The following is a 16213-nucleotide window of genomic DNA, read 5'->3' as shown; positions in this document are numbered from 1 at the left end:
AGCCACACCTGATATTCTGGTGGCTTAAAACCATTCTGTCAAGATGATGCGTCACAGGTTGGGTTCCCCGGGAAGCAGACTCCGAGGGAGACACCTGCATGCGGGAAGCCTATCGGGGAGCGCACTTTGGAGCAAAGTCTGCTCTGTCCAGACAGCGAAAGAAGCAGGGCTGGACGGAGCGAGGGGTGGCCCGCAGTGCAGTCACAACAAGGGCCTCAGCCCATCCCACGGGGGGCTCTGGAGCTGGAGCCTGGTGCTTCACCCCTGTCCCAACTTGGTAGGGAGCTGAGCCTTTGGATCCCCACATCTACTGGTCTCTGGGTGTAGCTGACCCTGGGGAAGGAGGTGTGTCCTTGGGTGAGACAGGACTCAGCTGTCATCTGTCAGCTACCAACACATCCAGCAACTGGGGACGAAAATGCTTCCGTCCCGCAGGGATTCCGGCTGGCGCAGCACGACCTCCTCTGTGTCTACACCACACTGCAACCCGCCATGAACCCCTCACCTGTCTCGGAACCTCACAACCGTTCTAACAAGGTGTGCTTACCACCCTCATTCCAGAGCGGAGGAACTGATGCTCAGAGCCGGTGGGGGGGGGGGGGGGGGGACGCGTTCCCTGCTATAGCCCTCAGTGTCACAGGCTGACACTCTCGTTAAATTTGGGACTTCGGGTTACATAACTATCAGTTCTCAAGCTAGAATCAGCGAACAGAGGAACCTTTCTATTTTCACTCAGGTTTCCCCTCAGAACCTGCTCCTCCCTGTAATCTCCTTTTTCTGGTCAGAGCAGCACCCTCGTCAGGTCCACACCCCTGGTCCCTGATCCCCACTCAATCCCCATGTCTTGTGATTCCCGTCATCCTCCCCACCTCCCAGCCCTCACCTGCCTGCCCCCCTCCCCGCCTCCACACCCACAGTCACCTGAACTGTCCTCACAGGGTCGGGACTCTGGCGGCTACCGGTGTCCCCGTGCCAGCCCACCCTCTCCCCTTCCCCCTCCCCCCAGCCAGGTCCACACTCTTCAAGCTGAGCTCCGACCATCTCTGATCACAGCACCCCATCACCCAGCAGATTAAGCACCGGCACTCACAGGTGCCCTCTACAGAATGTTCCCACCCTTCCTTGCCATCTGTCACCTCCTACACATACTCCACTCTGGTTCCAGCTCAACTGGGTGACTCATTCTATTCCTCACTATTACTCACGATCTTCCCTTTGCCAGAAATGTCCTTCCTGCTACCCGTCTCCCTCCATTCGCCAACCATGCCTTCATTCATTTCATCAGGGGACTATGTGCTGAACGCCCATCAGGTGCCAGAAACCACGGAGGAGGGAGCGATGAGCCAGACGAATGGGGCTCTGACTTTCCGGCTTAACCTTCTGCTGGAAAAAGAAGATGGTGAGCGAATCAATCCACACGATAATTGCAGATGTTGGTAATCGGTACAAGAGAGGTAAAACAGGTTCGCGCAGGTGGGCCGAACTCCCTGGCCCTGTGCCGGGAACATATTACACGTAGATGAGACGTGGAGCCCCTCAACTTTTTGCTTATCCGTGTAGTCCAGGGAGCCCTGCCCTGTAAGTACCATTTTATGCCTCCACTGGGACACGTGGCACGTGAAACAGTAAGGGCCCCAGTGGCCGATGGCCTGTTTGAGGTGTGGGCCGCTAGGCGGAGAGTCGAGAGAAGCCCTGTGTGTGGGAGTGCGGAAAGGAGCAGTCAGGCAGAGGGTCCGGCGGGCCGCAGGCCTGGAGCCAGGCCAGAGCTGTGTGTGTTCCCAGGACACACGGAAGCTTTCTGAGGTGGGTCCTGGGTCAGGTAGAGGCCTGGTGTGGGGTGAAGCTGGAGGGGCGGGCCAAGGACCAGACCTTCCCTACTCCTGGTGCGGCCTGTGGACCAGGGGGGCCACTACATGTGGGAACTCATCAGAAATGCAGAAATGCTCCACCCTAGGCTTACTGAGTCAAAAATAGCATTTTAATAAGCTCCCCAGACCATTCATTAAAGCTGTGCTTCAGGACCAAGCCACCTAGGTTCTTTCAGACCCTTTTAGATTTAGGAATTTGAAATCCTATCATGCTCTCCTTCAAGGTCAGCGTCAAGTGCTTATTCCTCTGGAAGCCTGTCCTGATCCCCATAAGCTGTTGGAATTTACGTCCCTGTAGACGTTTAAAATGCACTTGGCCACAATTATTGGATCAGAGGATCACAGGTTTCCCAAGATCAGAAAGTACACCTTAGTCAGCTTGCAATCTCCAAATCCCCTCACAACATCTTGCCCACCATGGGTAAATTATCAAAACAAAAACAAAAACAAAAACAAAAACAAAAAAATACACTCACGTACTGAGTGCATGTCAGTTAGAATGATGCCATATCGGATGGAACTCTTTTAGGGGAAAGTGACAGAATCAAACTCCACTGGCTTACGCAAAAGAAGAGGGATTTATTATCTTCCATAGCTGAAAAGTATAGGAGAGTAGCTTCAGGCATGGTTGGATCCGGGTGTTCAAAGAATGTAATCAGAAGTCTGTTTTTCTTCATTTCTCTACTTTGCTTTCCTCTATACTGGCTTCATTCTTAGGATCAAGTCTAAGAATTGATAAAAATGGCCTCCAATAGCCCTAGACCTATAAAGCGCCTATAAAGGAACCTGGAGAAAAGTAATTTTGATATTTGCAACTTTGTTTTATGCCTTTACATTGGGACAAGAGATAAGACTTAGCACCACCTGAACCAACTACTATTATCAGAAACAAAGGAGAAAGGCCTTTGAGCAGAAGGGGAAGCCATTCCTTGTAGCCATCATGAGGCAGACCTGCTGTGGCATCATTAAAAATCAGGATATGGGGGCACCTGGGTGGCTCAATCGGTTGAGCGTCTCACTCTTGATTTCAGCTCAGGTCATGATCTCATGGGTTTGGGCCCCACATGGGGCTCTGCACCGGCAGTGTGGAGTCTGCTTAAGAGTCTCTCTCCCTCTCTCTCTGCCCCTCCCACTCACTTGTGCTCTCTGTCTCTCTTTCAAAATAAATAAACTTAAAAAAATTTATATAAAAAATCAGGATATGGAAGAATATTTATTAAGCTGGGGAAAAAATTCATGGAGTCTTGCTAAATGAAAAGAATTGGATGTAAAACATTACTGTGAAATGACATCTATCACATAGGGGGATGAAAACATATTTCTCATAATGTCCATATGCCTAGAATTAAGGTGTTAGGCAATATCCATCCCAATGGGCCCTAGTGGATTGAATACTTTTTCCTTTTTTATATTTTTTTCCATTTTGAAATTTCTATATTGAATACGTACTGTATTTGCTATCATTGAGAAATGTATCTGGGGCACCTGGGTGGCTCAGTCAGTTAAGCGTCCGACTTGATTTCAGCTCAGGTCATGATCTCATGGTTTGTGGGATCGAGCCCCATGTCGGGCTCCATGCTGTCAGTGCGGAGCCTGCTTAGGATTCTCTCTTCCTCTCTCTCTGCCCCTTCCCTCCTTACACACACACACACACACACACACACACACACTATCTCTCTCTCTCTCTGTCTCTCTCTCTCTCTCTCTCAAAATAAATAACTAAACTTAAAAAAAAAAGAAATGTATTTAAAAATGAATATATGTGTAATGGTTCCTTTACTGTGTCACTGTGGCTGAGCCACAGTGCCCAGATGTTATGGTCAAACACTCTGGATGTTTCCGTGAAGGTCTTTTTTAGAAGAGTGGACTTTGAGTAAAGCAGATTACCCTTTATAATGAGGATGGGCCTCGCCTAATCAGTTGAAGGCCTTACTAGAAGACTAACCTCCCCCAAGCAAGATGGGATGCTGCCAGCAGACTGCCTTTGGAGCTGACCTGCAGCTCTTCCCCACGCTTCTGCTCGCCAGCCCACAGTGCAGAGTTCGGACTTGCCAGGCCGCCATAATCCTATGAGCCAATTCCTTAGCATAAAATCTCTCTCTCTAGGTATATATGTATACACATCCTGTTGGTTCTGTTTCTCCGGAGAACCCTGACTTCTACGGTGTGGTTCCTGCCTTCTATTGTTAACTCCTCATCAAATTTTTAGCAGTCTCTGAGCGAGAAATCCCGTGTTTGAGCCCAGGGACCCTCTTACCAGAAGGCTGGGCTAGGTAAATTCATGCACCTCCCAGAGCCTGGTTTTCTTGCCTCTAACACAGAGATGACCATTCCAACCTCAACTGTAGGGTATGGGGGACAGAGCCAACAATCCCCACAATCACAGTCCTTAATGTCACTTTCCAACACCGAGCTGCCAGTTACCTATTTTTAGAGATTAGGTGTTGCCAAGAATTTTTCCCTTAGAAGTCTGCATGGAACAAAAAATACATACACACATATATAAATACATAAATAAAACCAAATCTCTTGAGCTGGGAGCCTTGTCGAGTCACTGATGAACAGATAAAAAGAAACGCCTGTTTTATCTTTGCACTTAAAACACCTGCAATGTCAATATATTTCCCAATCTCATTATTAGCGTGGAGGCAGACTGATCCGTGTTTAAACCCAGCAAGACTTTGCTCCCACAAGGAAAAGACTCTCACTTCTTGGGTCACCTCTCTGACTTTGTACTTTCTCTGTGCGTTAAACATCAAACGCGTCATGAAGTGAGACGCTCACTTCAAACCCCCACTCTCTGCATTCCTGAAGAGGTTCTGAGAGCAGTGGAAATGAAACAGCCCTCTCTCCTAATTCCAGCTCATGTTCACGGCAGGCGCCCGGGAAGGAAGGCCTGCCTTTTCCCCAGATGTGTGTGTCATTGAAGACACCAGCAGTATCCCAAGGTCCTCAGGGCTGCCCTTGGTCTGCCCAGAGTTGTCTCGTAGCATCAGAGATGCTCAAGGTGACCCCCCAGGGCCCGATGTCATTCTGTCTACCCCAATACTTCTCACACCCGTCAGCCCAGCAGCCCCTTTATAGAACAAAAGATGTTAATGCTTCCTTCACTGTGCTGCAATGAAATTCATAGACGATTTTACCTCCCTGCACACACAGTTGTTTTTTTAAATCAATAGGATGTGTCCTATCCATTATATGAAAGAGGAATAGAAGAAATTTAGAATAAAAATTAGTCATTTAGAGTAAAATAATATCCATGCTTGCAATCATTCGATGCATGTTTATGAGTGCCTCTTCTCCGGTAATTGTGTAGGTGCTGAGGGGTGGATGAAATTGGCCGGCAGAGGGATAGGAAACGTTGAGGGTGTGGGTTAACAGCTCAGGCAAGACCTCACTGGAAAGCCTAATGAACTAATCAGATGCTGGCACCTTCTTGTGTTAATTTATTCAATATTTACTGAATGTTGATGGGGAGAACAGGGGAAGGGGCGGGAGGGGGGGGCAGCACTGTTCTGGGAGATGGGAAACCAGCAGGGAACCAACCCTTCCCCTGTGGAATGCCATTCTAGGCTGGGGCATAAGCTTGGACGAGAGAGGAATGAGGGGATCGGGACTCGATCTGTATGAGGACACTGGAGGAGCCGGAGGCGTGGCAGACACGAGAGTAAAAGCTAGGATAGCATACGTCCCACCACAAAGCCTTTGCACTCGGGAGGGAGAGAGAATCGTGGGTCACTCCCAGTCTCCAACCTTTCTTTACTTTAGGGCGATTTTGCTTCCATCGACCACGGCCAGAAATACATCCGCGTCCTAGAAAGAAGACAACCCCAGGCCTCCCAGCTCTCAAGACCTTCAGAAAGAGACTAAATGCAACCCCCAGACACCCAAGCCACCTCCCGCCTGCCACCTCGTTGACTTTTCGCTCATTTTCCCCTTTCCCTAGAATGTTCTTTTCCCAGGCACCCTCACGGACTCACTCCTTCACTTGACTAAGTCTGTGCTCTCGGCACCTCTTAGAGAGGCCATGCCGTCTGCTGTGTGCAAAAGCCCCACTTGTCTCAACGCCCCCTCTCATTCTACTTCATTTTCACTCCTCCCTCCTGACAGCACGTTACCTGCTCGGCTGGTTAGCTCGTTTGTCTACTGTCTGTCTCTCCTACTCAATCCACACTCTATCAGGGCAGGGGCTTTGTCTGTTTGGTTCGCTGCTGTCACTTCGGCTTAGGACAGTGCCTGGCACATAGTACGCTCTCAATAAACCTATGTCAGATATAATCTAGACGCAGTGGTGTGCCAGAGCCAGCTCAAAGCAGCTCGCCAGGGGCGTCTGCACACATCTCTTCCCAAATGCATGTGCTGTGAAATCTTAAAACCCGCCAGGATCGGGGGCTCCTGGATGGCTCACTCGGTTAAGCATCCGACTTCAGCTCAGGTCACGATCTCACAGTTCGTGGATCTGAGCCCCGCGTCGGGCTCCGTACTGACAGCTCGGAGCCTGGAGCCTGCTTCGGATTCTGTGTCTCCCTCTCTCTCTGCCCCTCCCCCGCTCATGCTCTGTCTCCTTCCGTCTCTCGGAAATAAAAATGTTTTAAAAAAAATTTTTTTTTAATCTGCCAGGATGGGAGTATTTACTCTGCAGAAATCGGCCAGTACGATACCCCGGGGATTTTTACACCTTGAAAGCTGGTTTTTAAACATTTACCAGTATCTCACTGAACATAAATGAACATGTGCTGTTGGTATTCATCTCCTTTGTTAAGAGAGGTGGTTCCCATCGAACTCCACACCATTTGAGGCATCTGGGGACAAACTGTTTCGACCCCAAGTTGTGTTGTGTCATAGGCTAACAGCTGAGCGGTCCCACATGAAGGCCAAAAACCTACCTCCTGTTTGTTCTCTGCACACTAAGTTACTGATATTAATGTGCGAATGCAGTCGTAACGACACTAGAGCCAGCTAGTGAGGGCAAACATCCTCTCTTTGCTCTAGTAATTAAAAAACGGAAAATGCTAGTCACTAAACTAGGAGAGCTGATAAAGAGTGGTGATAATTTCCGCATTTTTCTCCTCAGGGAAAACAGCAATACTGTACGTAGTCATTTTCGATAAATATAGAAAATAAGTAATTATTGCCGGAGCCATTCATTATGAATCTCTATTCCCAGTCACACTTTCGTAAACACCACACATTGTTTAAAATAATCACTTGGAGGGGCGCCTGGGTGGCTCAGTCGATTAAGCGTCCGACTTCAGCTCAGGTGACGATCTCGCGGTCCGCGAGTTCGAGCCCCGCGTCAGGCTCTGGGCTGATGGCTCAGAGCCTGGAGCCTGCTTCCGATTCTGTGTCTCCTTCTCTCTCTGTCCCTCCCCCGCTCATGCTCTGTCTCTCTCTGTCTCAAAAATAAATAAACGTTAAAAAAATTTTTTTTTAAATAATCACTTGGAAAGGCCAAGCCAAACTTCTCACTGCTGGGTGATGGGCACTCCTTCAATGAGGAGGCTGCAAACACACAGGGCAGCCCGGGTGCTTAAGGCCTCGCTGGTCGTCCGGGTGCTGCTGGTGAAAACGAATTTGAAAAGATCATCTTTCCAACATGGAAAAAGCCAGAAAGCTCAAGAAAAAGCTAACGTGTCTGTGTGTGCCAGCCAGGGGCAGCTGTAGGTTCGGAGATCTAATTAAGAAATGCGCGGGAGGTGAAAGGCTCGCGGATTGACTTTGTGTCCACTCAGCCCACAAGAGCTCCCTTTCATGTCTAACCTTGATTGAACCACGCTTCTCAGAAAGTCCGGCCCCGACGGCAAATAAATTCCACGGAATTCGAATGGAGCCATTAACATCTCCCTTCTCGGGTTCTGAAACATTTATTTGCTTTAAAATACACACACTCATCTCCGTTTTATTAGGAGGGAGAGCCAGCTTTTTCCTCGGGGGCGGGGGGCAGATTTCTCTCTGCCACTCTCCCCGCTCCACATGCTGTTCTCCTCCCCAGACGAGACTGAGCTGCTGGGGGAGGGTAGAAGGGACAGGGGTCAGGATACGGGGAGTCCCAGGGGACCCACTCCTTATTGGCTAGTGAGAGAAACCTCAGCACCACTTTGACCAACCCCAAAGCCCTGCTCCCTCCTGGAGCTCACTTTTTGATCTGAATCAGTCATAGCGCCAGTGACTGGAAGAAGATTATTAGTGCGATGTCAGAGATTTGTGCCCAAATCCTGGCTCTGGTATTTTGGCAAGCCTCTCTCTCCCTCCCTGTGTCTTAGTTTCCAATCCATTTGGGAGCGGGGGTTGGACCAGTAGGGGCACTGTTCCCCATGGGGGGTCTTGGACATCCGTCAGAACATATTTGATGATCGCAATGACCAGGGCCACCGTGGACACGAATGGGCATTAAGCAGAGATACTAGATGGCCTGCAACGCTTAGGACAGTGTCGCACAATGAAGAATTGTTCCACATCCCACGTGACTTTCAAAGGCCCCACTGCACATTCCTGTACCTCTGTGGTCTTTTTGGGTCACTCTGCTTCTCCAGACTTTTCTTTCCTTATCTTTAGCTGAGACGTATTGTTCTCTGGGCTCATTGTAGGAGTCTATGAGAGTGACTAAAATCAACATGCTCCTGGGGCACCGGGGTGGCTCAGTCGGTTAAGCGTCCGACTTTGGCTCAGGTCATGATCTCTCGGTTTGTGGAGTTCGGGCCCCCACATCCAGCTCTCCACTGTCAGCACAGAGCCTGCTTTGGATCCTCTGTCTCCCTCTCTCTCTCTGCCTCTCCCCCCCTTCTCAAAAATAAACATTTAAAAAATCAGTATGTTCCTCCCCAACAAATATTTCCTTTCTTAATCATTTTTTAACATTTATTTATTTTTGAGAGACGGAGCAGACACAGAATCCCAAGCAGGCTCCAGGCTCTGAGCTGTCGTCCCAGAGCCCGACATGGGGCTTGAACCCCACGAACCGTGAGATCATGACCTGAGCCGAAGTTGGATGCTTAACCGACTCAGCCGCCCAGGCACCCGGACAAATAGTTCTTGAGCTCTAACTATGTGCCAGGTACTGTGCTGGGTGGTGGGACCCAACCCTGGGTCAGACACAGGTCTCGTCTGCAAGGGGTGGCTACATTCAAACTTGTAATCCTAGCGACGATGGAAAAGGGGTCATGCCCCCAGGTCATCAACCCTCAGCCTCCGTTTATTGGTTTTCCATGAGGTGCCAGGCGCTGAACTACTGCGAGAGGCTCTGAGCGGAATAAAACAGATCTCCATCCTCGAAGAGCTCAGAGTTAGTGATGGTGATGACCAAACAGCGAACACGCAACGCAGTGACATAAATCCCGTAACGCAGGTTTGACCGCTAACAAGATAAGAGCTCCCACGTATCACATCCTTCCTCCGTGCCAGGGAGAGGTACTTTCCACACATCACGTCATTTCGGCCCAACAACCTCGCGAAATCAGGCAGCATGAGTGGGCGTGTCACCGGGACAATTTTTGCCATGGCCACCTAACACCTGTTCTGTTATCAGCTCGACATTTTTCTTTAACAAATTAAACCGGCCCTCGTCTCAGGCAATAACCTCTCTGCGATCATAAGGCTGATGGGCTCGTTTTACGTATATGTGTATTTTTTTCCTAATACCTTTAAACAAATGAGCAACAAATCAAAATTTAAAGCTGGACACCACCTAAGACGTCTTGTGTATCAGACGTGGGGAAACGCTGCGGATGCGAGTCAGGGTAAAGAATGGTAGCCGCTGCAGAAACAACACGGTCACGGGTGATTTTTTTTGCTTGTTTTGCTTTGTTGTTTGCTCATGTGCTAGTCCAATAAGCGACTGGGGATTGGGGATTCTCCACAAAGTCACTCAGAGGCCCAGGCCCCTTCCACTCTCCTCTGGAGGCTCAAGGCCTTTCCGGGGTTCTCTGCATCCAGAGGGCAGGTGAAGGAAGAAACAGCATCACGTGTGACCCATATGGCCCATGTGACCGCACCTAAAAGCAGGGGATGCTGGGACATGCGGTTTGCTCATGGGCCCAAAAGGAAGGGAAAACAGGTCCAGTGAAGATCTGGCATTGTCTCTGCCACGTCCAGGTAAGAATTCCTACTTTGGCAACACTGAGACAAAGCATTTTCCGTTTTACAAATGAGGAAATGGAAGTTTTCAAAAGTCGAGTGCCCCGCCCCCGGTTACACAGGCATTAAGAGATAAAGCTTGGCTGGAAGAACAAGCCAAAGACTGTGTTGTAACCATCGCCTCTGTTCTCCATGAGGACTCCCACGCCCTACCTCCGCTCAGAACTCACTCCTCACCTCCAGATCTGCACATCAGTCCTTCCGCAGATGTCCTCACCTGAGTGTCCCACAGGGCACCTCTCACTACGCATGACCTGAGCCCAGGTAACCATTTCTCCCCATATCCCAGCCCAGCCGCCTTCTCCTTCTGAATTCCCTTTCGGGTAAATGAATCCACCGACCAAACCAGAAAACTAGGCCTTTTCCTAGAATTTTCTCGTCTCAGAATGTTTTTAGCAGCGAGGAACCGAAAACCCAACTCAAAATGGCTTACGCCGTTATGACGTGTCCCATCTCATATAAAATAACCGGCCACCAAACGTGGCAGTTCCGGGATTGGTTGATGGGGTGGTTCGCCGTCAGCATCAAGAATCCAAGTTCCTCTGTCTTTCCATTTGGCCACCCTCGGCCTGTTGGCTGGATCTCTCAGCCTGGTTCCAAGTAACACAAGCAGACACCAGTGCCCAGAGGCAGAAAAGAAAGTTTCCCTCAACATTCTCTTTTAGAGAGCAAAAAAACTCTCTACAGAGCTACCCCAGTGGAGAGTTCCTTCACATCTCACTGACCATGACTGTGTCACATGCCCATCCTAAACCAGCCATGGGCAAAGGGAAGGGACTCATTAGAGTGGTCGAGATTAATGGCGATTTACCTTCTGGGATCGTGTGAAAACCAGACCTCTCTGACCACATGATGTCAGAACCAAAATGGTGCTCTTTGGGCGAGAAGGATGAGGGAGAGAATGTGCATCATACAGTGTCTGCGTGGTCCCTTCTTCCTGACTTTACATCCAACCAATCACCACTGTCTGCCAATTTCGGTTTCTCTTGGCTTCATACTTTAATTTTGGTCTCCAAGGAAGCTATCTTAACTCAAAGCCTCAGTAGGTTGAGCAAACTTCTTACAGTGAGTGACTTTGTGAGCGTGTAAATAAATCCTTCTTAAATGCTAAAAACTAAACATTCTTGGGGCGCCTGGGTGGCTCAGTCGGTTAAGGTCATGATCTCGCGGTCCGTGAGTTCAAGCCCCGCGTCGGGCTCTGTGCTGACAGCTCAGAGCCTGGAGCCTGTTTCCGATTCTGTGTCTCCCTCTCGCTGACCCTCCCCTGTTCATGCTCTGTCTCTCTCTGTCTCAAAAATAAATAAAAACGTTAAAAAAAATTAAAAAACTAAACATTCTTGCTTTTAAATCACTGGTATGTCAATTTGCTCCGGTAACTCTTCTCCTCATAGATATATAAAGATAAATTTTATCCCGGTTTTTGTGCAAACTGTAAAAAAAAAAAAAAAAATCAATAAATTCTAAAAGTGAGACATCAGAATTAATGGATTGGTACTGTATTTGATGTTCTCAGTTTCTAGAAATAATTGCGACTAAAATTGTTATAGAATCTGATTTTTGAAGATGCATTAATTAACATTTTTTAAAGTGGTTCGTCAGAGAACATTGAGAGCATATATATTGGTAGCTAACTACCATTTGAAAAATTCACCACCACGTTATCAACAGAAACAGAAATGTGTGTGTATTGTACATATGCATGACCAAATTTTCTATTTCCCCACCAAAAAGCCCTTCTATCTATGCTCATCTTATGATATGCTAAATGGTAATTTTATTCTTCCAGTTGCCCAAATCAAAAACCTTGTGGTTATTAGTTATGTATAGAACTGCATAACCAATTATCCCCAGAGTTAACAGCTTGAAACCCACTTGTATTATCACCCAGTCCCCGTGGCTGAGGGATCTCGACAGGGCTTGGAGGAGCCCTTGCTGTCGGGTGGGTTCATAGGCTGATATCAGTGTCAGTAGGTGCTGTGAGCTCATCTCAAAGCTCAGCCCGGGAAGGACCCCCTCCAAGCTCATATGGCTGTTGCCAGAATTCGATTCTTCATGAGTTGTTGGGCTGAGGACCCCAGTTCCTTCCTGGCTGTTGGTCAGGGGCCACCCCCAGGTCCTTGCCATGTGGACCTCTCCAGGGAGGCACTCTGTTTCGTTGACGTGTGCACGCACAGAAGACAACAGACAGAAACTGCTAATAGAGGAAGTCAACCTTCTGTAACCTAATCACAGAAGCGACATCTCATCAACTCTGCCGTATTCTATTCATTAGAAACAAGTGACAGGGTCCATCTCGAATCAAGAGAAGGGGAACTACACGGACACGAGCATCAGGAGGTGGGGGTCACCGGATGCCGCCTATCGCACTTTGGAACCATCCTCAATTTCCCTCCTTCTCTCAGACCCTGTATCCGACCCATCAGGCAACATGACAGGCTGTCCCTTCAAAGCAACAGATCCAAATGCTTCAGTTGTTTTGCCCCTCAAATGTCACCTGCTCAGCGGTATTTGATCATCCTCTTTACTACTGCCACGTACCCATTAGCACACACAAGCTCCCCTCCCTCTTCCCTCATTTTTCTTTATAGATCACCATGACTCCAGATACTTTTATCATTTTTAAAATGATCTCTCTCCCCACTTTGGCACATACGCTGCATAAAGGCAGGGATTTTTATCTGGTTTTTTTGTGGCTGTATTCCTCACGCCTAAGGCAGCTCAAAAATTTTACTGAATGAACGAATGAATATTAAAATACACGGAGATGTGTTCCCTTCATGAAGCCCAATACAACGGGGAAAATGTTATTCAAAGATTTGCAAAGATTCCATCCTGTCTATACAAATAGGTGTGGGTTCTGTTGGTTTTTCCAGGTGCTCTTGCTGGCCTCCCAGACGGCGCCCATCACAGCTCTAACCCCTTACTACACCAAAACCAGATGGGACGGAGCAGAAGAAGGAACTTGAAGGGTGATCTCTAATTTAGCTTCGAAAACCACACAACATGGGCTCCTGGGATGAAACTGCAGGGAACATTCTGCCAAGGGAGCCCTCAACTCCCAGTGCCCACCAATGGGCAGACCATGGTCATGGGTGGACAGCAATGGAAGGCAGCCCAGGACAGAAGGAACCGGGTACATTTTTCTGCTTAAAGCCCAATGGCCATGAGGCTCAAGGGACTCTTTGTAAAGCAGAGTTTCTCAAACTTTTCCACATCAGTGTCCCTCAGGGTAGAAGAACCCCGGGGGCTTGGGGGTCTAGTCTGAAGCTGACCAGAGAGCCAGAACTGTATCTGCTCTTTTTAATTTCCTCTTTCAAATTCACCCAGATTTCACATTTTTCTCCGTCACACAGCTGCATTTGATTTAATACAAAAATAATGCTTAAAATTGCTTATAAAAGTTTCCTAAAATTTTCTACCCTTTTTTTCAGGCAATGAATGCAATGTTGAAGTACCGAAGCTGTAAAATCCAGAAAACTTGGGCTGAATTGACAAGAGTTCGTGCTGCAGAGCACATTCAGGACCTGGGCAATTTCTTCTCATGATATTTTGAGAATTCAGATGCTCCCAAACGTGTGGGTGCAGAAGGCAGATGGCGGGGAAGTCAGAGAAGAAAGTGCTGGCAGGGATGAAGTCCCGTGCTCCTCCTGGAGGTTCCCGTCCAGGGAGACTCTATAACCATCTTCTCGCTGAGCAAGTAAGAAGCTTGGGTCAGATGCTGGACTTTCTGGGTCTTTGATCCTGCTTTCTTTTGGGGGCTGTTTTTACCTTGGGATAAAAAAACAGTTTTCCAAAGACATTTTCCATGAACAAAGATGACTGATTCTTTTGTTCCTGTTTTATTAGCAAGATTGTAACTTTTGGCATCTTTAAATGAACCGAGCCTCCAAAGATTCAGTCCCCACAATCAACTCCATTCATATCTCATGTTTCATTGTCATCACATCAATTCTGTCATGTGTGGTAAAAAGAAAAGAAAAGAAAATGTGCGCTAGTTCAGGCTTTTAAGGAAATCTGCTAAATGAAGTAAACTTGGGAGCAAGGCTTTACCATGAGGTCAACACTGAACCCACATTTTTACCTTTTGTCTTAATTGGTCCATTTTCTCCTTCTTGAAGGATAATAGTTTAAGCCTGAATTCAGTCCTTCAGAACTGGGAGTGCCTCTTCCCCTGGCAAAGACAGCCAATGTCTGTACAAAATTGATCATTAAATTCACACCCATTTCGGGGCGCCTGGGTGGCTCAGTGGGTTAAGTGTCCAACTCTTGGTCTCGGCTCAGGTCATGATCTCATAGTTGGTGAGTTCGAGCCCCACATCGGGCTCTGTGCTGACAGCTCGGTGCCTGCTTGGGATTCTCTTTCTCCCGCTCTTTCTGCCCCTCCCTCACTTGCTCTATATCTCTCTCAAATAAACAAACGTTAAAAAAGATTCACACCCATTTTAATCCAAAGCTACGGAAAACGATGAGTAGCCAAATAACTTTTGTTTCTGCTTCTTTCAATGCTCCATAGAACACAATGAGAAACCCCGAGAACCTTTCCGACGTGAGGTGTCCCTGTACAGCGAGGCAGTGCCTGCTGGGGAGTTCAGGTGAGAAATAACCTTGATCCTGGCTACTTTTGCTGCCCTTTTGCCGGCCACAGGACTGACCTTGTCTTTGCAACATGCTGGCACCTTGTGTTGGCACACTCTCCCCCCTGATCAATACTACGCTCGCTAGAATACAAGTCTGGTTGAAAAGCCTTCAGCAGGTATTTGACACATGACAAACTTACACACTTCTACGTGAGATCCTGTAGTACAGCGTCTGAGCCTCGACCCTGGAGCTGACCTCTTGCCCTGGGTCCTACCCAGCTCTACCTGTCTCTGGCTGCACCTCAGTTTCTGCATCTCCTAAGCACCTCAGTTTCCTTATCTGTAAACCGGGCCTAACAGGAATGAGGATTCGAATGAGTTCACAGGCAGGGAGTCTTAACGCCTGACACGTAAGGGGAGGTACATGTGTGAGCTCTTTCTACAAGCCACCATGTCCAAGATGCCGTCACTTATAAAAAGTACACGATTATTGTATGTACCGTGAAGAAAGGGGGAAAAATGCTGCCAATTAACTATGATGCAATGCTTTCGGATCTCTGAAAATGTTTATTTGAGACTTCTCAAAAGTATTTATTTAAAAAAAAAATTTTTTTTAACGTTTATTTATTTTTGAGACAGAGAGAGACAGAGCATGAACGGGGGAGGGGCAGAGAGAGAGGGAGACACAGAATCCGAAACAGGCTCCAGGCTCCGAGCTGTCAGCACAGAGCCCGACGCGGGGCTCGAACTCACGGACTGTGAGCTCATGAAGCCGGACGCTTAACCGACTGAGCCACCCAGGCGCCCCTCAAAAGTATTTATTTCGTGACTTGCGTGGATTTATCACAGGTCACCCTTGGGCGCGCCTAAAGAGGCAAAAAGCGGAAACAAGTGGTTAAGTCATTCGCAAAACGCTGCCAGAGTCCAAATCTTCTCAGTGATTTTTCAACTCAATGTTGTCAATGTTCATAGTTTTCAACACAAAGTCAGCGCTCCGGGCCATCGATGGCGTGAGGAGGAAGCGTTTCTCTCAAGGCTGCTGCACTGGGTTTCTGAAAGAAGGTGTCAGGCAATGACAACCATGTCATGACCTTGTGTCAAAGACAATAAGACATATTCCGATTATGCAGCTGCTAAAAACGTGTGTGGAGGGGGTGGGCACTGCATCTTAGAATCAATGAAATGTGTTAATAATAATACATTCTAAGCAGAGCAGACGAAGCTTACTAAAATGGCGGCATCATGCAAACCCATGCCTTTATCAAATTGCAAAGGACTGTTAACCTCGGTCACGATCCCAATCAGTTGTTCAAATGCAGCTTCTGAGAACATTCCACTTGTCATTCTCCAAGGGCACGGTGTTCAGCTTGGCTGTTTCATTTTGACCCAGATCAGGTGCACACAGTCTTTGCCAAAGTTTCTCCTGGGATGTGCAGGTTCCCATCCAAGGAGTTCTGAAAGGAAAGGTCAAGTCATTTTTTATTCGTGTGTTTGATCATGCAGTTGAATGAGAGAGCGGCAAGCCCAGGGTTGATTCCCTTCTGATGGCCTCTTCTCTTTATCCCCTCTGGGTTTTGCTCATCTTTCAAGAGCCCCCCGCCCCCACCGCCCCGGGGTAGTAGAACTCGTGATTCT

At 48.1% G+C, this 16213-nt stretch overlaps 1 protein-coding gene across 2 annotated transcripts in view; it reads right to left on the bottom strand.

The window, feature by feature from the left end:
- Positions 1 to 15392: 15392 nt before the first annotated feature.
- Positions 15393 to 16213, bottom strand: part of TXNRD1 (thioredoxin reductase 1) — a 125795-nt gene continuing 124974 nt past the window's right edge. The window contains exons 14-15 of one of the 2 annotated variants that reach the window (XR_006601028.1): positions 15863 to 16032; positions 15393 to 15630 (exon numbers count right to left, since the gene is read on the bottom strand). Coding sequence is in view for 1 of the 2 variants with exons in the window: in XM_045062252.1 (XP_044918187.1) it covers positions 15970 to 16032 (63 nt within the window). In the remaining variant the exon portion in view is untranslated. Of the gene's footprint in view, positions 15631 to 15818; positions 16033 to 16213 lie in introns of those variants that run through there. The other variant, XM_045062252.1, reaches the window with a different exon arrangement.

This window comes from Felis catus, chromosome B4 (assembly GCF_018350175.1).
Source record: "Felis catus isolate Fca126 chromosome B4, F.catus_Fca126_mat1.0, whole genome shotgun sequence".
Lineage (NCBI taxonomy): Eukaryota > Metazoa > Chordata > Mammalia > Carnivora > Felidae > Felis > Felis catus.
Note: the sequence above shows the minus strand (reverse complement) of the source record. Positions and strands in the feature narration are given on the sequence as shown.